Below are 22,486 nucleotides of genomic sequence, written 5' to 3' on the forward strand. Positions count from 1 at the left end.
ACCGGGCTGGGGCGCACCTCGCGCCCCCCAGCCCCGCTCAGCCCTGCCTGCGGGCAGCAGCGAGGGCAGCGGGGAAGGAGCTGCGCAGAGCTCACCCAGAGCAGCGCACCCGAACCCGGGTCCCACACCGGCCGTCCTTACTCCACGGACCTCTCCTTCCCTTGGCCTAACAGCCCTCCGGCGACGGACGGAGTAGCCGTCACGCGTGGGCAGCTGAGGTTTCGTTGACTCGGTTTGCACCGTGGCCAGACGCTGGAACAAAGAACAGCGTTGCTGCAGCCACCGCGAGCGCGACAAATCGTTAAAAAGCCGGCTATCGTTTCAGCCCGGATACCACGCTGATGAGCAGCTGACAAATGCCCACGAGGAGGGAGCGCTCCTGGCGCAACAGGGAAGGGCTCCAAAAAGAAATCTCATTTGTAGATCACCGCTATGATATCTCGGGCATTTTTTTTGGTTTGCATTTCTGTTTCATATAGCCTTGTTTATTGCACTGACGTTTCATCCTGCAGATTCATCTCGGATCATCGTTAAGGTTCCTCCCCAGCTTGCAGAGATGCCTCTGCTTATCATAAAAATCTACGTTGCAATTTCAGATTAATTAAAAGCTGTAAATTGCAAAGCCAGACGCAATAATTCACATCTTCACCCTTCCAAAAAAAAAAAAAAAAAAAGAAAAGAAAGGAAGATGAGGAGAACGTGAAGGCCGCTCGTTTTTATAGCACGGCCTCTTCCCTCAAGATGCCGCGTTTATTCAGCCCGGAGCCACGCCGCTTTGTCCCCGCTGCAACCCAGCATCGCTGCCTTGGAGAGCCCCCAGGGACGGCTCACACGCGCCAGGGAGTTGCGCTCGAAAACCCAGACGCCTTTACTCTCCTCTCCCAGGGACACTGACTCGCTGCCCCGGCGAGGCCAGCCACGACGCTGCCGCGCGCAGCATGCCTGCCTGCTCCCCCGCACACGCTCCAGCTCCGCAGCCAACACGCAGGGAGAAACGACGCTGCGGAGGGCACCCTGCCGAAGGTGGCCCTGTCCCCGGCGAGGAGAGGGGCCTCGGAGCCACCCAAACCCATCTGACCGAGCTCGGCTTTCTCTGAGAGCCGGGACAACGCCGGTGGGAGCGGATCCCGCCCTGCCGCCCTGCGCAGCTGCGGCCGCCCGGGCACCGAAAGGGGACAGATGCGATATCCTACCCCCCCCGGGCCGGGGATGCTGCTTTTTGTGCCCAAGGACACTCACGCAGCCGTGACCACCATCTGCTCGCTGGCAGAGCGCAAGGCAGCTCGGGCTCCGGCGCAACTGCATCGCCTGGAGTGAACGCAGGCACGAGGGTCACCCGCCGCTCCCTGCGCTTCCACAGACCCACCCCACGCGAGACCCTCGTGGCACTCCGCTTACACCCCTTAGGAAGACCCGGTTCGGCAGGAAGAGGCTCCTCCAACCCCTCCCGGCTCCGCCGCCCACAGCTCCTCCAGGCACAGTACCCGGTTTGACTCGTGCTCCCTCCCATTGCCCTCTTCCCCTCTTCCACTTCACGGGCAGGCTAACCGAAGAGGGGCAGGCGGCAGCGTCCCTCGGTTCTTGAGCTCCTACTTGCCGCAGATCTCTTAATGCATTTCTTGGCCAAGGGTTAGGAGATTAAACACTCCATAGAAGGCGAGCTGACACGAGCTGACAGACCTGAATCTTCTGCACATGCATAAGTGCCAGTCCTCATCACAAGGATGCTTATTTGCCAGCCTCATACCTATCACTTTGGCTGGGAGTCAATCTAAATAAAGCAAATTCACTCGTTCTGATGGGGAGAGGGAGTCGCTGGGCTGTCATAAGGTTGAACTCAGCTGGCATCATTTTAAAGCGGAAGGTGCTGCAGAAACACAAAGCACAGTACTTCCAGCCTCCCAGGAGCAAGAGGAAGGGAGTTTCGCTCTGCTCTGAAGCAGCCGTGCCAGGCAAGAGCAGCCAGCCCCAGAGCCAAGCCTGCGCGGAGCCGGGCTGCTGACCCTGCTGCCCCATCCCCTCCTCTTTAGGGACGGGAGAGGGCCCAGAAACTCTGCCCCAACAGAGATTTCTCCTTCAGCGCCGAGGACCGCGGGCGATGCTGGCCTTGCGCCGCCGGGGCCCAGCCTTCCATCCCACCCCACCCCACCCCACCCCATCCGCGGGCCAGGGCGAGAACGGAGCACTGCCTCCCGCGCGACCGAGTCGGGGCTGCCGAGCCCCGCAGCGCTGCCTTGCTCCGCTCGGACGCCCAGCTCAGCCTCCCCATCCCCTCTCCTTCCCGTCCACCCCCCCAGCAGTTGGCTGCAAGGATTAAGACTCATTTCAAATGAAGTTTTCATTATTTTCCGCTCTCCTTCTTTATTCCCAAACTCATTTGCATGACAAAAAAATTAAACAAAAGCTGCTTTTTGAATCTCCACTCATTACTCCCATTACATTTGTTAACATCATTATCTTCAGCTGAAGATGGCAACTATTATCAAATGTTGCAGAGCTTTTGTAGACCTCTTGCTATATTACTCTGGAAAATTGCTTTAATGCTTATGCTTTTAGTGGTTTTAAAAACCCAGCTATAGCATTAGAAGCCATAAAGAAGATAAAAAAGCGCATCATTTGATAATATGTGCATTTTTCCCCTTTACACTGAAATATAAATACACGATGGTAATGCAGGATGCACAAGCTTTTCCTCCACTACAGCGACCCACCACGGTTCCTCCGATTTGACCCTTAGACTCACCAGTCTCTCTCGCCAACACTTTTCTCCAAGAACAGGTACCGCAATAAAAGCTGGGACGAAAAGGAACACCTCCCAAATACAGCACGGTTCGTTCTTCCCAGACTTCAGCAAAATAGATTTTGCTTGAAAAAGGAGAGACACCGCTCACGGCTCAAGCCATAGGTGCCAAATCCCTGTCTTTAGGGGGGGAAGAAAAGCACCGAGAGATAGAGCTGCCCAGGGAACAGCGCGGTCTGAGAGGGCTCTTGCAGAGGGAGGGTGGTGAAGAGGGGTGCAGCTGCTGCCAGGAGGGTGCTGGAGCAGCTCGGGAGCCCCCCAGGTGCTCTGCGAGGGGAGATGCTTTAAGCGTCAGCAGTCCTCAGACAGGAGGGATCAGTGCCGGAACAAGACGGGGTTTGCCCAAAATGAAACGCTGATTTCAAAACTGAAGTTTTCATCGTATTTAAACGCAAAGCCCTGTAACTCGGAGCTCTGGCCGCAGCCTCAGGGACACATCCAGCTCCCCAAACGCGAAACCCAGGGGGGTTTCTCTGGGCCCTGTTTAAAGCCAAAGAACTCAGAGCGCAGAAGCCTGTTCCCGCGGCGAGCCCCAGCGCGGCGCACGCACCTCGCAAGGCACGAGCCCCGTCCCCGCTGCTCCGGCCGGGGCCCGTTCGGCACCCCGTGGGGCGCACGGGCGAGCACGGCAGCGGGCAGGAGAGGTGCCGGGAGGCGGCAGCGTGCGCGCAGCACCAAGGAAGGAGCCCAGACCTCGCTGCCGGCACGGCAGGTTTCTGGGAAGAGACAACAGCGCTGCAGCCCAGAACCCAGCAGCGCTGGCTCTGCCGGCGGCTCCGCGGGGCGACCCAGGAGAGCCCCGTTATCTTTACGGGTGCACCTCTCCTGCCTGCTAACAATTCGGTGGGTCTAATTAGAGAGGACACACGTGCTGGTCCCAATGCCTCTCGCTTCCAACTGGAAACCAGCAGAGATAACCTTCGGAGTGCTGACAGCCGAGCAGGGATGTTATCTGGAGGGATGCTTTTAAGAAGGAAAAAAGAGCGAGCTAGATACAAGCGCGGGGAAGCCGGAGACGCAAGATTAGGCAGGGCAAAAGGGAAGCGGGATGGCGGCTTCCAAATCGCCCTCCCAAGGAAATTACGGGTCTCCGGGGTCACCACAAAAACAAAGGCTTCCCGACGCAGTTGCTTAGGAGCAGAAGGGTCAGGGACCCTCACGGCAGAGGTGAGGAACAGGGAGAGGCGGAGAGGGAATGGGGAGAAGGTGGGAGCGAAGGGTTCCCTGCCAAACAGGGAAGCTGCTCACACACCACAGCGCAGGCAAAGAGGCTTTAAACACTTGCCTAAGCAGGCACAGGCAGCGATGCCAAGACCACGTCTGAGAGACAGAGGAAAGTAAGAGCCAGGGCCACTCGCGGGGGCTGCGCCACTCGCCCCGGTGCCATCGCCCCTCGGCAGCCAGGACCCTGCCCAAGCCCCGCTCCACCAGCAGCGGGAGCTGATTTACGGTGGCTGCGAGAGAGGTCAGAGCTCGACAGGCTTTCATCGACCAGCTAATTAAACTGAGGCAAAACAAACAGAACGAACGCAAAAACTGCGAGCCTCTGCCGCAGGTTCAGGGGCTCCCCGAGCTAAGGCAGCTCCGCCTCACCTCGCTCGTCTCCTCTCCCAACAAGCCAAGAGAGGCTCCCAACCTCTGCGGGGCGGGCAGGGCAGGCCGGGGCCGCAGGCGGCAGCCCCACCTGCAGCGCAAACGACAACCACAACAGCAGTAACGGCGGATCGCCGAGACGGAGGCGGCGCGGAGGAGCTAAATCCCGCCCGAAAGACGTCGCAAGCGCGGCTGCCCCCCAGCCACGGGCCCGGGCACGCTCTAAGGGCGGCACGTGAAGCGTGACACCAACGACGACCTGCTTTAACCATGCGCGAACGCAGAAATCGTACAAGCCTATGATAGAAGTTCACGCTTGGTCACACAGCCCGCGAGACCCACACAAAGAGATTTAAATTACCGCTTTGTTTTCCATCAGGCTTCTGGTGTTGATTTAAGCTGCCCAAACAAATAATTACGGTCTTATCTCCATCACGCAGCAGCATTAGCTGCAATTCATCATTTTTAGCTTCTTTGTATCATACATTGTGTATACACGTATAAATAAAGAGGAAATTCAGCCATTCCCATCTCACAGGACGCTGGCATCACAAGGTGCTCTCCCCAGCACAGTGGAGACGAGCATTTGGTTAAATCTGGTCTTGACTAGAACAAAAGTATAATCTCAGAGAACTCTTCCCTGCAGTAAAGAGACTCGCTCGTGCATTTTTAGCAGCTTCTGGAAATGAGACTACCAGATCCACGGTACTCCAGGTACAGAAGCGATGCTCAACGAGAGGGCACGTGGACCTGGAAAGGGCTGCCCCGAGCTCACGCCGAAACACACCTCAAAAGCAGGGTGGAGAAGCCAGCCCGGAGGGAGCTGAGCCCCCGGGCCCCCAAAGCCCCTGCTCCTGCACGGATCCAGATGTTACGCAGCTGCAAACCGGAGCCGGTGCCCTCGGCACGCAGAGCGCCAGAGGGGCCAAAAGCGGCTGCTCCAGGCTTTGCCGGATGGCGGGGAGAAATCCTGACACAGGCGTTGTAAAACCTCACCCACCATCGATCTCATCTGGAGAGCCCGGACAGAGGTGACTATAACTCACACGGAATCGCTAGATAAGACACGACAGGTTACGCCAGAGCTGTGCCAAGAAAGATCACGGAGATGATTATGAAGTTAATTCTGGGCGCCGTCGCGCGCGTGTTGTACATCTATTGTATGCAATAGCCATAGCTCTTGCTTAAACAAGGGGACGTGCCAGGATGTCTGATCGATTATACAACAGCCGAGCTCAGGGAGCAGCACTAAGTACGTGGAAGCCGGCCAAGCGGCAGAGCGACTTCACCTGCAGCAGCCAGCAACCGCCGCCCTGGAAGGAGCCGTGCGTCTCGCGCCCTGACTGGCGGCGGCGGCGGGAAGCACCAGGCTGGACATCCGCCACCCTGGGGCACGGGGACGGCAAGTGCGCCGTGACAGGGACCGTGCCCGGCCGCCTCGGGGGCGAGCGGAGCTCATGGGGAGCTGCGAATGGCGCCTAGAGCCAGATCCCACCGCCGGGCCCGGCGGCCGGCCCTCAGGCTGCCCCGCGTGCCGGAGCGGTGCCGCCGGCGCGAGCGGCAGCCGGGCTCTGCTCCCTTCCAGTGCCCCCAGCCACAAGCCCGGCTGCTTCTCAACACTCACGTCTTCGCGCAGCTTTTGTACCGGGATACGTACGAGCGCGGAAAACAAGATGTAGCAACGTGAACGCTGCGCTGTGCTCAGGAAGCGTTGACGAACCCCCAGCGCTAAAGAACACGCTGCAATTACAGGCACCCGTTGAGCACGTGACGCCGCTGAGTTCACAGCACCACGCTGCAAACAGAACGCGAGAGACGCCAGCCAAACGGACATTAAACGACACGCAACAAGCAATCTCCGGTGGTGCCACCAGCCTTCCTCGCCTGCAGCACGCCGCTCCTCCAAGATGCAAATGAGATCTGGTTTGCAGCGAGAGGCAGCTACAAGTAATCAGTCAGGGTCTGAGGCAGGCTCTGGCGAAGGCAGAGTGATAACCAGCACGAAGCTTCTCCTTTCAGCTGTGATCAAAATTCCCCAGCGATAGGGAAACAAAGACCTGTGCAAGCCCTCGACCAACGCACAAAGGGTCTTGGTGCGGCCGGCCCAGGCCGGGCCAGTTCCCTTTGCCAGCTTCCCCAGGACCCGATGACGGCTCAGCTGCTGCCCGAGGGGTTGATGCCAGAGCCTGACTTCAAGCAGAACGAGAGCATTTGACCACCCTTCCAGGCAGCCACAAGCCTGCGTGCTTGGGGAGCCCGCGGCCGTGCGGCGGTGGCAGCTGCGCGGCCGCTCCCTGCACGGCTACTTGCCTGCCCAGTCCCGAGATGGCATTTACAGCCCGGCTTGCCCGGCACCCAGCCGGCTTGGGCGAGAGAAACCCCTCCTCTGCGAGCCCAGGCTGGGCGCTGCCTGTAAGGGTACCTACCCCACGCTGGGGGTGCCCGGCAGGGAGGGGAAGGCGGGCGCAGGGAGAGGCTGGGGAGCGGGGACGGCACCCGAGCAGGCAGGGAACCAGCTGGTTGTGACAGGCAAACAACAGGTACAGCTCGGCCGTGACAGCTTCAGAGCTGCTTTTGGTGGAAAGACCCAGAACAGGCAACGGAGGCTCTGGAAAGGAATATTAAACACCGCAGAAATAAAAGGTATTGCTCCAGAGAAAACATAACAAGGCTGAAACCCAGCATGGTGCAGCCTTCAGATGAAATGGAGATGAGCTGCCAATGAATTGCTCCCTCTTAAGGGAATTTCGGGCTTTTCAAGGAGGGAGAGCACACCCATCCTTCGCGGCCTCACCCAACAGCCGGGGCCGTGGGTACCCGGGCAGGAGCCCTCTGCCCGAGCACAGCACCCGCAGGGACCCTGCCATCGCCACCCGCAGAGCCACGCTGACCCGCAGCGCCCCGCCGGCAGAGCCCGGCTCGGCACCCATCGCCGCCCTGGGGAGGGCCCCCGCGCACGACCGCGGCCCCGCGACAGAAAGGGCTTCTGGCAGCGGCAAGCCCCAGGGGCAGACGGCGCTCAGGGCCCGGGGCGGCAGGCTGGCAGGGCAGGAGCCCGAGCAGGGCGGGAGTCCGGGCAGCCACTGCAGCCCTCGGGAGTCCAGCCAGCCGGAGGGACCCGCCGTCTCTGCCCCCAGCCGCGCACGGGGTCCCGCCGTGCCCAGCCTTTTCACACGCCCCACTTCTTGGCACCACGTGGTTATACAGGAAACTTGGTTTCCAGTTAAAAATAACCCCAGTTTCTAGCCCTCAAAGGTGCAGACAAATGTGACCTCTAAAAATTCAGGAACTGAAAGGCAAAGCAAATGAGTCCCAAATTTGTCTACGCTATAAACGTCAATTTCTTTTTGAAAGAAATGAATGTTTTTGATGAATGTTTTCTTGAACGCCTGCTTTTGGCAGTGCTGCCATCTGTGAAAAATCTCTGCCACGCTTGCTATTGAGATTTCATTTCCAAGAAGAGTTCGTAGCTCCTCTAATAAATGGTTAAAAGATTGCCAGGAGCCCAAAGGGCCAGCAGCTTGTTTACCACAAGTGGCTTCTGTCACCAAGTAAAGCACCTTTGACTGATAAGCTTATAGCCCGCCAGACCACATGCAGCTTCCTCCACAACCCTCTAACAAGCAACACTTTCAGAAGCACTTTAGCGATGTCGGGCACTTAGGAACCTAATCCCTATCGACTCTGAATGAGATTTATATTCCTGAATGGCCGGCTCACTTGTGAAAGAGGTCCCTGGGTCATTTAGAGCCTTGCAGAGATTTCACCCGACGCCCCCCGAGTCGCTTATTAGCCTTTTAATGCCATTCACCGACAAAAAGCCCAAACTCTCGCCCCAGCAAGCCCCGAGAGCAGGCTCTCGGGTCCGCAGGAGCAGCCCCCGGCACCAGGGGCTACCGAAAGCCTTCGGAAGGGGCTGAGGACACATCCAACGGCCCCAGCCCGGGCCGTGCCCAGCAGCCCGCCGCTCGAGAGGTGCAGAGCCCCTGCAGACAGTCCTGGGGCGGGAGCAAGCAGCCTACCCCTCTCCGAGGCCGCGAAGGGCCGGGCGCGCAGCCCGCGGCTCATCGATGGCGCCTGTGGCTCGCAGCAGCGAACGGCCGAGGCGAGCGGCGTGAGGAGCCCTCCTTCAGCAGGCCAGCGCCGAGGCTCCACGGCTTAGGAAATGGAGTCCTGAAACGGCTGGTGTATTTGTAGACCTTGTGCGTGACTAAATCAAGAGGAACAATAAGATCTTTTTCCAGATTCGGCAAACATCAGTATAATAAAAAAAATTAATTACATGCTTGAACACATGCACCAGAGCAATGCCCTGTATTTTCTCCTAATTGTTCTCCAAGCCTTACAGAGCCACATTTAAATAAAAATGAAGCAGTTATTTAAACCGCAATTAAAGACGGAGCAATTTATTTTTAAACTAGAACGATCGTCAGCAGCGCAGGGGAGGAGGAAGGGGAGCTGCCCAGGCACCGCACCCAGCGCCGCGCGGGGCAGACGCCACAGCCCGCCGGAGCCTCGGCCCACGAAGGCAGGCTCTGCAGCAGCGGCACGCTTCCCCGAGCCCCCCCGGGGGGGTGCAGGCCGCGTTGCTCTCCGTGCCCGATCCTGGCACTGCCCCTCGCAGGCACAGAGCCCCACCGCGGCCGCCCCAGAGCCCTCTGGCCGGCACTCGCCCCGACCCGGCGCCTCGGCGCGGTTACGGGAAGGACGAGGATTCGGGTTGTAAGCCCAAGCGCAGGCTCAGCCCTTGCTCCGCCAGCTGAGATCAGCTCCTCCCCAGCAAACGTGCAGCCTCAGCTGCGCCTCGAGCGCGCCAGGGCCAGGCACTGCGGATGCGTTTCGGGGAGGCATCTGCACCGCTGTGCCCTTTCTCTTCTAAACCAGGCGCCTGCCACCACAACCCCAGGTTCTCCAGCCAAGCGCCAGCCCCGCTGGCCCCCGGCAAGCTCCCCCAGGGACCTCAGCCCTCCCTGCCCCAGCGAGGCGACCATCAGCGTCCCACGCCAGGGGCAGGGAGCATCCTCCCCAGAAAAAGGCTGCCACTGCGCTGCCGGGAGGGGGCTGGGGAGGGAGGAAGAGCAGCAACCACAACAAAAACCCACCCCCTCTTTTCATAAGACAGCAGAATTTATCAGCCTGCAGCCCTTCACATCTGTCTCCTCATACAAAATGAAAGAGGCTTTGAAAAACAGAGGAGATGAAATAAAGCCGTCTGTGTGAGGAAGCTGGCATCTCTGCCACTGTCACTGTCACCATGGTAGGAATAATGACCGTGATTGTTTCTGCATCTGTGTGCGCGCGGGTGCGCAGGGAGGAGGGGGAAGGAAGACGCACACCCGCACCGCCACCTCCAAGCAGCGGGCAAGCACCCCGACCCGGCTCCGGCCCGCTCGGGACGAGCTGGCCACGCGCGCGCCAGCCTCCCCGGCGGACACGTCCGCCGGGACGGCACGAAGCAGCGCTGACTCCAGCTCTGCCACACGCCGCGCTGGCCCCTCTCCCTCCGCAGCCCAGCACCAGGCCCCAGGGGCGGGTGGCTCAAGCTCACAGGAACATGTGGTTCGAAAGGGAGTTTTGACCTGCGCGGTTTTCACATCACTTGGCTTTGCTGCGGCAATTACTGCCACGCTGCCCTGGTAGGCACAGCTCCCTGGGGAGACCTTGGGGCAGCAGGACTGGAGCCAGCACTGTCTTCACGCCATCAGATGACAATTAGAAAGGAGGGATAAAAGGAAAAAGATTCAGGTGGGGCGGAGAACCTGAACACGCCAGCAAACAGCCGGTGGAAGCGAACGCTCTCCCTCCAAACCCGCTTCTCACAGCTGGCTTGGGCATTTTCACAGGGATTTTGGTGCCTCCCAAGCCCATCCAGCCGCTGGCAGCCCTGCAGAGCGCTCCAGGCAGAGGGGTAGCTCCCAAGGATCCCTTCGGAAAGGTGGCCCGTGACTGAGCACAGGCTGCAGCCCCCGTACGGAGCACCCCCGAGCCCCAGGCGAGCTGCAGCCCCCGTGCCCGGCGCGCACGCCGTCCCGACGGGCACACGGCGCGGTGGTCACCGCGTTAGCTCCAGCGCCTCACAGAAACTCACACCCCAGAGGATTTCAGCTCTCCTTCAGCAGGAAGGTCTTTAAAATGCACAAGAGCATTACAATTTAGCAAACGCCTTCTGAAGAGGGAGACGAGACCACAGCCCTTGTCATTCCGCAAGGCTCTGTGTCCTTTCAGCTCAGTTTCGCGGGCAGCGGGGAGCAGCAGCAGGTTCAGCAAGGCGCAGAAGGCACGCGTAGCACCAGATTTCACTACACAGCTCGGCTCCGCTGCGAGCTGGGCCCCGTAACCTTTCCCGAGGGCTGGTTCTCAGCAGAGAAGCCTCTTGCGAGGCTTTGCAGCACGCAGTCCAAGGGTCTCCCAGCTCCTCCAGGCAAGCCCAGCCAACTTGTAAGGCAGAGAACACATGTCACCGCGGGAGGTTAATCAGCCCCCGCCTGCACCTCCGAACCCCTCCTGCCCAGGTCAACTCTCCTCTTCCCCACACGCCTCCAGAGGGGTGCTCCAGAGGACTTGTTCCTAACTTCTGTGCCATTTCCTGCAAAACGGCAATCTGCAATTCAGAGCATAACTGGCACAACCTACCCCGGCGCACAGAGTCACCCTGGGACGCGGGAGAGTCCACGCGACACGCTGCTGGCCGCCGCTAGCAGACCGTTCCTCCACACAACTCCTCCTGCTGATCTCCTCCTCCTCCTGCTCTCTGCACTCCACTGACTTCTTTCACAGAAATCGTCCCAGTCCTCACGCCAGAGCCACTGCCGCAGGTTTGGGCCCAGCGCGTATCACGGCTGTTGTCTCCAAAAAGGCAGCCCCCTCCTCCTCCTCGGGTAGCACCCCTGCCAAGGAGCAAGCGGAGCACCCAGCGGACCCTCACCACCCTTCGCTCTCCTGCTTCCCGGGGGTCTGCGCGCGTTCCCCTCCTCGGCTGGGATGGTCTGTGCCCCGAGCTCAGGCAGCCCTGGTTTACCGCAGGGATGCAGCGAGGCCTCCCTGGCACCCATCACCCCCTCACCTCCGCCACCGGGGAGCTCGACACGGATCCCAAGCCCTCGGCAGCTCAGGGACCAGCAGCGCCACGTAGGAAACTAATCCCTCGCTGGGTCCGGGTTAGACATCGGGCAGAGATTCACAGCCCACCTGCCTCCTGCGGCTGCTCCAAACCCTCAGCCAGCCGTCCCGCCTTCTACGTGCCATTTGTCCCTTCCCTACGGCACAACTGCTCCTCGGGGTGGCCGAAGATTTACGCTTACAGGTACACAAAGAGACGGCAGCTCCAAGAACGGCTGCTCCTCTGCGTTTCACGCCTTGGAGCTTGTCGTGCCGTATTTGGCTCGTGCTCTGTCACCCCGGAGCAGGGGCAAGGACATCACGTGGGATGGGGATGCCAAGTGTTAGGTCAACAGCACCCTTCCTCCTCCAAAACCCTCTCCATCCTTTCTCCTCTTCGCTGCAGAGTAAGCGGTCAAAGGCTTCCTTGCTCTGATGTCGGGCGAAGCACTCCTCTCCCGCAGAAGCAGCAAACAGCTTTGGTTCAGGGCGGCCCCAGCTCAGTTCCGGGCAATTTTTCACTTGCCATCGGCCACACGGGTGCCAAGGCCAGGAGCCTGCAAAATCAGGCCTCCCGCGCGGGGGGAAGGCGGCCGAAGCTGCGCCCAGGAAACCCACAGCTCCCCGACCCTTCATCGCAAGCGCTCGGCTGCACGGGACTCCCAGGATCCGAGGGCCTCCTCCACCCAAAGAGCCGCCTGCAAGCACCTCCCCGCCCGTGCAGGGGCCACCACCGTGCAGCCGGGCACCAGGAGCACGCGGCGGCCGGGAAGCGCCCGACAGCACGTGGACCGGGGCGGCCAGACCTCGGCTAACCCCTGCCCGGCCCGCGGGGGCACCTGCGGCGACAGGGCACCGGCACCTCGCCGCTCGCAGGCGCTTTATTTACTTGTTGTAGTCCCTTCTCTCGGTGTGCATGTGCATGCGTGTGCGAGATTGTCTCCAACGTGACTCTGCATTATCAGGGCTGTAATGAGTCCTTGTTAAAGTGGATTTGATGGAATAATTACATTCCAAAAAAACCTGCAGGAAAGCTCTCTCCCCTCTTAAAGGGCAGGATCATCAAACGTTCTCGCCACATTATTTGCAGTCACACCTTCTGCTGCATCTGCTCCTTTTAAAATCTCTAACTCCAATCTGATCTGAATATATAAATCTGAATTATCACAGCAAAAGGAGATGTGCTCACACCTTTTTTTATCTGTTGCCATGGCGATTAGATAAAATTCACGCCAAGTCTCTGGGGAAGGATGAAATGATTTCAGACAGAATCTCACCCCACTTGGTGAGAATAACGCCTGGAGCTACTTCCCTCTGTAACAGGTCTGGGCACATGTCGCAGCCAGAGAGGGTGGCAAGGGGTGGGGGAGAAGCCAGGACACCTTTAGAGATCTCGGGACCGACAGGGGAAAAGGTTTTGCAGCACCCCCAGGTCAGGGCAGGGTAGGACAACGCTCGTTCAAATCACATCAGGCCGCTCCACGCTGCGAGTCACCCCGTCCCGGGCAAAAGCTACGGAATTTAACTGAAAAGGCCAATTCTTCGCCAGCCTCTAGCCCAGCGGTCACAGCTTGCCTGGCGGAGCTGTCGGTGCGGATTGCTCCGCGCGCACGCCAGGAGGGAGCAGGGCAGGAGGCGGCAGCGGCCCCGGCTCCCCCCCTCTCCCGGGGGAAGCGGCGGGTCACGGGCAGCCACCAGCCCCCTGCTCCGCCGCCGGTGACACCCGGGCGGCCTCGTGCCCGACACGCTCCCAGCCGCTGGCCGCTTGCTCCCGGGCCCCTCGCTTCAAACCCGCCGGGCTCATTCCGCGCTCGGGCAGAGCCAAACCAACACGCTAACAGCCCGTCACGATCCCCGGTAACTTATCTCCTGTCCCCAAACCACCGCCACGAAGACAAACACATGAAGGAGGGCCGCCCTCCGCCTCGCTGTGTTTGTTCTGTCCCAGCTTTCCTCCAGCACCAGGAGGCGGACGTCCCCCAGAACGAGCCTATTGAGCCGAGGACAACGCTGAATTATCCAGGGCCTGGCCCTTCTGCCCCGCGGATCGTCCCTGCGCGCCCCCCGGCACGCAGCGCCCCGGCGGGGAGGGAACGCTGCTCCCGCAAATCCTTGCTGGGTGTTTAATTGCCAGGAGCCTCGTGCTGCCTCCCTGCTCTCACCACGGCTTAGGCTGGGCTGCGGCGGAATTTGTGCACCGTTACACTTCAAAGATCCTGGAGGAAAACGGAACGGGCGGCAGGTGTGGCCAGGTGCGGCAGAGGAGGGCACACACCTTGGGGGTGAACGGCCCCAATCAACCACGAGAAAGCCGCTGCAGTTTTATTTCCCACGTCACTAAGCAGTTGCCGAGATGGGGTTAAGAATCCCCTAAACAGCCTTGGGCACTGCAGGGGAGGGGACAGAAAGGGCTACTCAGGTCAAATTAAGCTCCTATCCGAACACCGCAATCAGATGAGCTCGGATATTCTCGAAACTCCTAAAACGCTACTCTTCAATCAAGAACATACACCAAAACATATCTAAAACTTCACAGAACTCGATTTTTTTTTTCAGTTTCATCCTTCTGGCAAGCTTTATGTTTTGCTTCCCAGAGAAAGGACTTTGTGGATACCCAATGACTAACTAAGTACATCCAAGTATCTGCAGCCCTCAGAGGATACGTGTTGGGGTTGCTGCGAAAAGCAGCACCCTTGGAAACGTCCGTACCTTGAGAAGCACTGCATGTAGATTTTTTCCAACACAATCTATCGAGTACATGACACTGAAGCAGCAAAAGCAGCTCAGCTCTGGGCTTGCCAGTCCGGTATTGCTTACTGCTCCCAAACCACTGCTCTGCCATGCCGCCCTGGCAAGCGGCAGGCTACGACAGGCTAGGCAAGACGGGACGACAAACGCCCTCAGCTTTCCCCGGCAGCTGACACAATGCCATTGCCCCCGCGAGGACACCGCCTTTGTTCTCCAGGGACACCACGGAGGGCCACCCAAGGGACACCCGTGTCCCAGCCGAGCACACAACCTCCCGGGGCAAGTCCCGCCACGCTCTCGGGACGCACCAGTGCAATGTGGGCACCGAGGGCCAAAGGACCGGAGCCCAGCGACACCAGGCAACCATCCTCGGGGCCGTCCTTCCCACCCGGCACGGCGCTCCTGGTAGCACAGCCGACGTGTCCGCGCCAAGAAAGGCAAACCTGGGCGCAGATGTGCCCCAGCCAGCCGAGGGACGGCTTGGGGGTGAGCGTGCAGGCACGCGCGTGCTCACGGGGTTACAAAGCCAAGCAGCGCTCAAGCGAACGCGCTGCGACGACAGACGAGGGGCTGACAGTCGCTCAAAGATCCGCTCCTTGCGCCGTCTCAAGTGGCTCCCCACACCAGCGCTCGCTTTTGCACACCGCGGCTGGGCGCACGCCCCAAGGGCGCCCACGAACGCGGGACCCACGCTGGCACGACTGCCCCACGCGCCGTGCTGCACGGCCCGGGACTGCTGCCATCGAGGCAGAGCCGTGCGACGCCTGGAGAGAGGACAAGTCAGGCCCCTGAATTCCCATTTCTGCGCCCCTACAGCCAGACCACGGCGACTAAAGCAGCCTCAGTCGCATACGCACCACAGTTCCTCCACCACAAATCAAAGCTACGCATGTGCCTGCGAGACTCTTCCCGTTACCCAGCCTGGTGATAGTGCTTTAAAAATAATAAAAAGCTGTTTACCATACTGAGTTCTTAAACCGGCTTGTAGCAGGAGTTTCTCCCTCTTTCCCTACGGAAAAGGGAGAGGGGTCTGTAAAACATTCCGCTCAGCTGCAGTCCTCCCATCCTCCTCCCGTTACTCCCCCCCCCCCCCCAATACACATCAAGACGCATCAATAACAACAGAGTTTGAAAGCACAGCCTGGGCGTGAAGCGCAATCTTCTGCCCAGCCCCTGATTCTGCTCTACTCCCAGTAAGCACCAGCCTACATTAAGTGCCACAGTCCTGCGAGTGGTGCTGCACGTTTGCGACACGGCTGAGAACGAAAGGCAAGATTGATTTTGATGTGAGCACCAGCCAAGCAAATGGGTTTTTGAAAACCCTATAATTTCTCTGCAACCCTTGACTTCACTAAACACACATTTTTAGACTACAGCACAGTTAGGTAGGCACTAAACAAAAATGAGCTGCACTAATGATGATTTATGTGCGGGATAACCTCCCATAAAGAATTTATCTTTGATTTCAGGGTAGGTGACAGCGTTGCCAAGTTAACCAAATCATGCAACTCGCCACCCAAACCCCCTGCTTGCAGCGGGGCCACGCAGACACGGCGCACTCCCCTGCAATTGCTCTGAGATCTCTTTGAACGCAGCCCCAGTTCTGGGCGCTCCTCAAAAAGACACGCTTGCCAGGGACTCTGGTGGCAAAAAGGGGCTCACCCAGCCCACGTACGGAGCGGCAGGCCTGAGCTCGGGAGAAGAGCAGCCCCAGGGGAAACGCTCGCTCCCCCTGTTTCTGAGCTACCAAATATTTTGGCTTGGTGGGGGGAAACCAGGGACGCTAAGGAAAGCGGACAATTACCGTGAGAACAGTCACTTTAAAAGAGTTTTCTGCCACAGAGAGGTCTGGATGGAGATTCCTCCTGCTCCTGCGCATCAGGACTCTTCGTGCCCTGCCTCACCCAGGCTGGCTGGGAAGACGCCCGGCCTTCCACGGGAAGCACTAGAGGAAAGTTCCAGGAAAAGCAGCGAGCCGGGCACGCTCGAGTCAGGCAACAACGCCACGTTCCCCGGCCAGCTGTAAATACAGCCCGGAGGTACTCCCGAGCGAGCTGCGGTACTTCCACACACCTTTTCCAGAGCCGCGCAGTGCTGCGTCCGCCCAGCTGCTGGGTCTGACAATTCAGAAAGCCCAGCGGCGGCCAGGAGGCCCCAGCACCACAGCTCAGCTTCTCGCAGCCTTCGTGCCGCTGACTCTGAAGAGCCGGGACCCCCTCCTCCTCTCCTCATCTGCCCGGCTCAGAATTAGGACAGAAGCAGAGGTTCACCAGAGGGCAAGAGAAGACCACGCTTTTGGTAACAGCAAAGCCAGTTTTAGCTCTAACACAAGGAAAAAAAAAAGAAAGCTTCAGGCAGATACTATATTTGTAATCCAACGGCAAAACATGTTTGCTTGTGTTGACTCTGCACTGTAACACAATTTATATGTTCTGTCTTTAGGGTAATTATTGCTTTAGAATGTTAAAATCGTTCCACTCTAATTAAATCATCATATTAAAAAATCCACTGCCACAGCAAACTTGAGAACAAGTCTGGTTAAGATCACGCAAGTGCACGGATGCTCGGTTGCCAAACTCTCTGCCGAGCCAACCAGCCACGCTCTGCAAACGAGGAGCACGGCCGCCGCTCCGCTCCGTCCCGCTGAATCCCGAGCGGCCAGAAAGCGGCCAGAAAGCGGCCAGAAAGCGGCCAGAAAGCGGCCAGAAAGCGGCCAGAAAGCGGCCAGAAAGCGGCCAGAAAGCGGCCAGAAAGCGGCCAGAAAGCGGCCAGAAAGCGGCCAGAAAGCGGCCAGCCGCCGAGGAACAGCCACCACGGGGTCTCGTGCTGACGGGCCTCGTGCCCCGCTCCGAGGGCACAAGCCCGCGGCAGGCAGAGCATCGCCAGCCAAGCATCTCGCTGCCCCGAGAGACGGCACAAACTCCTCGGTCCCGTCCGCCGTACAGAACTCCACCTTGCCTTCGCTCCTTCACTCCGGTTCCAGCAGAGAAGGGCCGGCAAGGCTGTGGTGCCAGTCTGCGCCCTGCCAACGGGTGCCATGCCTCCTCCAAGCACCAGCTGCCTGCAGGGGAGCCTCCCCAGGCGCACTTCTAAGCAGGCCTCTTGGACCGCCCGGAGGTTTCTCACCCACCAAAAAGAAAAGGACATTCCTGCAGTATTCCAAAACACCCTGAAGGGCCAAAGATCCTCACACAGGCTCGCACTCCACAAGGCCGTTCGTAAGCAAGAATCTCCCTTTTCGGGCAAAAGGCTGGCTGCCAATCAACGCGAGCTCGTCGCTCTGAACACCCGTCCGGGGAAGACCATGTTCCTGAGGCGAAGACTTTCACATCATATTTCATCCTGTGACTGTCAGAAAAGGGTCAGTGCTGGGGAGCAGAAGCTCTGCAGACTCGGGTCCCGACCGCGGGAAGGCAGTCGGCGCTCGGCCCCGGCGCCGCAAACCGCGACGGGCTCTGCACCAGCGCAGGCGCGGCCGCGGTCAGGATGGGTGCCCGTGCTCCCCGGTCCGTCATTCGGCCCCGCTCCCCTGCCATGCAGGGGGCTGCACGCAGACCCTGCCGAGGCGCGGCAGCCCCGGGAACCATCGCTCACCGGCACGAGCCCCGCAGCGCGGCTTCCCCTCGCCAGCCTCCGAGCGCGCGGGCGGCGCCGAGTCAGCACGTTAGCTGCACTCGGGAGGCGCGGGCCGCTGGCAAGAGCCGCCACGGCCCTCAGGAGAACGTGTCCCCCCTCCAGGTGAAGCACTGTAAAGCTCCTTCAGGAAGAAACATCCCTGTAGGAGAGGGATTAGAGCAAATCGCCTCTCGCACTCGGTCAGCGGCTGGCCCGGCAGGCGCCAGGCTCGCCCCCTGCTCCCCACGGCATCTGCCCTCCTGCATCTGCTCCCCACGGCGCTGCCCGCCGGGCCCCGGAGGAGCATCGGGACTTGCTGACCTGTGAGCAAATATCAAGCGCAGAGCATTCACTTTGGGCAAAATCCTTTAATTCTCTCTGGATCCCCCTGGGGAAAGCGGTATTGATTGCTTTACTACTAGCTTACACATGCTGTGCCGGGCAGCCAGCGCTGCCATCAATACGGGCTCCGAGGAGGGAGCCAAAAGGTCACCCCGGTACACGGGGACACGGGGCCGGCCCCACGCTGCGCCCACAGCACCCGCCCGCGGCCCCCACGGTGCTTCAAAGCCGGTGACGAGCCGGGCGGGAGCGCAGGAGCCAGAGCCCGCAGCACCGGCGCGGCTCAGCGAGTTTGCCCCGTACCTCTCCCCTCCCTCCGAGCCGCGCAGAAGCGCCGGAGAGGCCGTGTCCCACCACTGCTCCGGCCAGCCCTCCTTCCTTTTCCCCAGGGCGGAACAGCTCGGGGGAGGCCCCAGGTTCAGAGGCTCTCTGCGCCCGCGGGAACCCAGGGTGCTCGGCGCCTGCCAAAACATCATGGGGAACTACCCAGGGGCAAAGCGCCCAGAGCTGCAAAGTCCCTGCCCAGGGACGGGCGCTGCTGTCCCTCCCGCAGATCCCGGCCAGCGCCGAGCGGACACCCCCGAGCGGCTCCGGGGCAGGCACGTGGGCCAGGGAGGCCAAGCAGCTTCCAAGCGCCAGCACGGGGAGGAGGCGCACCGCGCCATTTACACCAAGTTCCCTTCCCCACGGCTGAAACAGTTGCGAAGACTTGCAAGAGAAGCTGGAATATTTACTTGAGCATCGCCCTGACAACGTGAAAACCAGCTCTGACTGCAGGAGTCGGGGCACGGACAGCACGGGCAGGCTCTTCTCCTGCTGTGCAAGCCCAGCTGCCACGTACCCAAAGCGAGCTGGCTCGCAGGCACGCAGGAGAAGCCGGGAGGGACAACGCATGCTGTCACCCTTACACCAAACCTCCGCGAGCCCCGAGATACACAAAGTACCGACCACAGCACCAAGGAGACCCCGAACACAACACGTCTGCTCACACCACCAGCGTTTTCCAGCACGAAGGCACAAGACGGTCATCAATAAAGGCCTTTGCTTGGGCAGCACAGGCACAGACGATAAGCCAAAAAAAGACCCTCCACGACAGCGAGCTCCACACGTGGCAAAGCAGGTCAGATTTTCCAAGAGAACAGTGGCTCCTCTCTTACCTGGGATGATAGAAACGGTGTCTTTCTCCCAGGACACAACACTAACGTATTCCTGCACTGAAGAGGGGATGAGGCACTTGAAAACAGCCACGTTTCCACGCATCGACCTTTGGTCCTCCACCCGAACGGTGTACGGTTCCCTGAAAACTGTAGAGAAAAGCAGATGGTTGGTAGCACGACAGTGCTGGAGGAAAACACACTTCCTTTTGCTTTAATCCCACGTTTCCCAAACAAACCAACCCACCCAGCAGCAAACTGCTTCCATCCAAAACACGTGGCCCACCTTCCCGGGGAAGGAAGCGTCTCTCCTTTGGAGAACGCAGCCCGGCGTTCGGCGTGCAGAGGGGGATGTCTGCGCCGGCTCCTGCTGCTGGGACCCTGCAGCGGTCCCCAGCGCCACCCGAGCTGGCCACCGACGCAAGCGGCTGGCTTTGTAGGCACCGAAGCTGCCAAGGCAGAGGCTGGCAGGACCCAGATTTCAGGGCAGGGACCATTTCACTGCTGCATGCACGCTGCAAACGCAGCCGTGAGGCACCCGGGGGAGACAGCCTGGGACGCAGAGCCTGGCACCCTCCTAACCGCTCCCCAGAGGAACATTTAGAGAAGCAGCTGACCGTTTTGCAAGCCGTGCCACAGCGGGAGCCGTGAGCTGTCCCCACCACGTGCCCTGCTCCTCAGGGAGACGCACATCCCTTGGAGCGCTCCACGCCGCTCCCTGGGCCAGAGACAAGGAGCTCCCCAGAGCCACAGCCCTCCAACAGCACTCGCTAGGTCAGCGGGGTCCAGCCCAGCCTCCTCAGAGAGACAAAAAGACGTCCCCGTGCCCAGCAACACACAGAGACACCTAAAGTTTCAAACACTGCGAGCGCAGGTGCCTCCTTACTGTGGCACTAACTGCACCCTGCAGGACGTGGGCACCGGGGCATCGCTGTGACGAGGGACGTGCATTCACCTCACCATCAGCAATGCCCCTCGGCCAGAGCAAAAGCCGCCCACGTCTCCTCAGACAGCGCTCCTTAGCCGCCCCAAACGGAAGGTGTTTCCCACGTGCGGAAAGCACCCCTGGCAACGCCTCGCCCAAACAAGCAAGCGGCCAAGAGGGTGACAGTACCTCCCCCTTGACTTCCCAAGCTTTCAGGGCACCCTGCTCTGCCGCAAGAGGTCCGGACAGAACGAAGGACGCATCCCAGGCTCCACCCTGGCCGTCTGGCAGAGAAGGCCACCAGCAGCCATAGGACACGAAGCCCCGAGCCGCAGAGGGCTGGCCCACCTTCGCCGGCCCGCCGCTCAGCCGCCCTCCCGGCGGGCAGAGCCCCCCTGCCCCAGGGCCAAGCAGGGGCGTGGGTTCGGAGCGGCCTCCAGCTCGCTCCGGTTATTTACCCCGTGCCCTGGCGCGGGGGACGAGGGTCTGCACCGCAAGGGCACGGGGAGAAGCCTACCACGGAAAGGGACTGCAGAGCCAAAGCAGATTAGCTGGCCAAAGCCTCCTTAATCACATGGAGCGGGAGGTTTATTCACGGGCTTTAAAGGCCAGCGGGGACCGCGAGGAGCATCCAGCCCGGCCTCCCGCACGCCCACCGCCGCCAGGGCTGCCCCAGCAGCCCTGACCCGCGCCAGCCACCGCCGCTTCTGGCCTTTTGCTGCCACTGGGAACAATTCCCACAAGGGTAATGTACGGCCACAACAGGCACGCTTAGAACTTTCCACGGGCTAGAGAGATCTGCTCCATGCGCTCACCAACAGCTTCTGCAAAGCTTCCAGAGATTTTTCCAATTCCCCATATTTTCAACGGCTTTTTATTTATTTGCTTCCTTTCTACAGCTTTAATTGGCTTTACTTGGTGCCTTGCCATTACGAAGCACTGGAGAAGCAAGACGACCAGGAGGAAACGGGAGCGGGGGAATGCTTTGCAACCGTTTCCAAACGCCGTAAAGCCGAAGCGCTTCAAGCTGCCGCAGCTGGAGCTGTCGCGGTGGCCCTCGGAGCCCGGTGTGCAGGTCCCCACCGCGTGCTCACGCCTCTCGCTAAGGGGACCGGGGAGGCTGGGCTCCCAGGTGAAATCCCGCCGACAGCAGGGGTGCATTCAACCCAGCGCTGGGAGAGCGGGGTGAGAGCCAGGACTCCGCTCTGCTCCTGACTCGCTCGGATCCCGAGGAAGCCCTCAGCACGTGGGAGAAGAGCGAAGCGAAGGCTGCCGGCCCGGCAGGCGGGCAGGGACCAAGACAAGCTTTCTGCCCTGCAGCACATCCAGAGCACCAACTCGCCGGACAGGCAGAGCAGCCACCCTTGCTGCTCGAGCCCTGGGCACCCGCACCCCCCCCCGCGCGACACGGCCACGTCACCCCGCGCCGAGGGACCACTCGCCCTGCTGCACCCCGGGGTGCTGGCAGGCACCGGCTGGCCACAGCCCTCGCCACTGCCCGGTGGCCCCACGGGAAGCCCAGCCCGCGGTGGGCAACAGCTCCGTGCCGCACGTCCGCGATTACCACACCCCGTCTGTCGCCATCCCTCCTCCACCGAGCGGTGGTTTATAGGTAACCAGATAGCGTGGGTAAATAATTCACCCTGCGGAAGGGGGTTAATACCAATTTACTCTGCAGTACAAGGTATTAAAATAAAAAAAACCTGTAGTCACTTCTGTCACATTCCCTCTGCTAGCCCTACTTTTAATAGGTTACATAATGAAGCCGTTCCTGGGCTATTAGCCCTCCTCAGCCTGGTCAATAATTTACTATAATGGCTTTTGGAATCGGCTCTTTGCCATAGTCCTCCTTTTTTCTTTGCTTAATAAGCCTTGGCATGCTGGGCTGGATGCTACAGTGGGAAAAGACGGGCTCGAGGGAGGCTGTGGGACACAGTGGGGGTCTCCCCACCACAGAGAGCTGGGGTCCAGCTCCTCCCGCAGCCATGAAAAGCCCCCGTGTGCGGCTGGGTGCAACAGCATCGGTTCAGAGGGAGAGGACCTCTCCCACCACAGGGCTGCAGCCGCACCACGGCCTCCAGGCACTCGCTGGAGACCCCCAACTTGCGCCTCCCTTCCCCACGGGTCACCCCAGCCCTCTCCCAGCCAGCAACCAGCCCGAGTTAGAGCTGGCTCTTAGGGCAAGACCCCAGTTTGCAAACACATACCGGC

At 60.0% G+C, this 22,486-nt stretch overlaps 1 protein-coding gene across 2 annotated transcripts in view; it reads right to left on the minus strand.

Moving 5' to 3' along the window:
• Window positions 1-22,486, minus strand: part of DSCAML1 (DS cell adhesion molecule like 1) — a 113,653-nt gene that overhangs the window by 81,653 nt on the left and 9,514 nt on the right. For both annotated transcript variants that reach the window (XM_086476814.1, XM_086476813.1), the window contains exon 3: window positions 19,354-19,500. In XM_086476814.1, the coding sequence (XP_086332940.1) occupies window positions 19,354-19,500 (147 nt within the window). The remainder of the gene's footprint in view (window positions 1-19,353; window positions 19,501-22,486) is intronic.

Source organism: Leptosomus discolor, chromosome 22 (genome assembly GCF_034619465.1).
Source record: "Leptosomus discolor isolate bLepDis1 chromosome 22, bLepDis1.hap2, whole genome shotgun sequence".
NCBI lineage: Eukaryota > Metazoa > Chordata > Aves > Leptosomiformes > Leptosomidae > Leptosomus > Leptosomus discolor.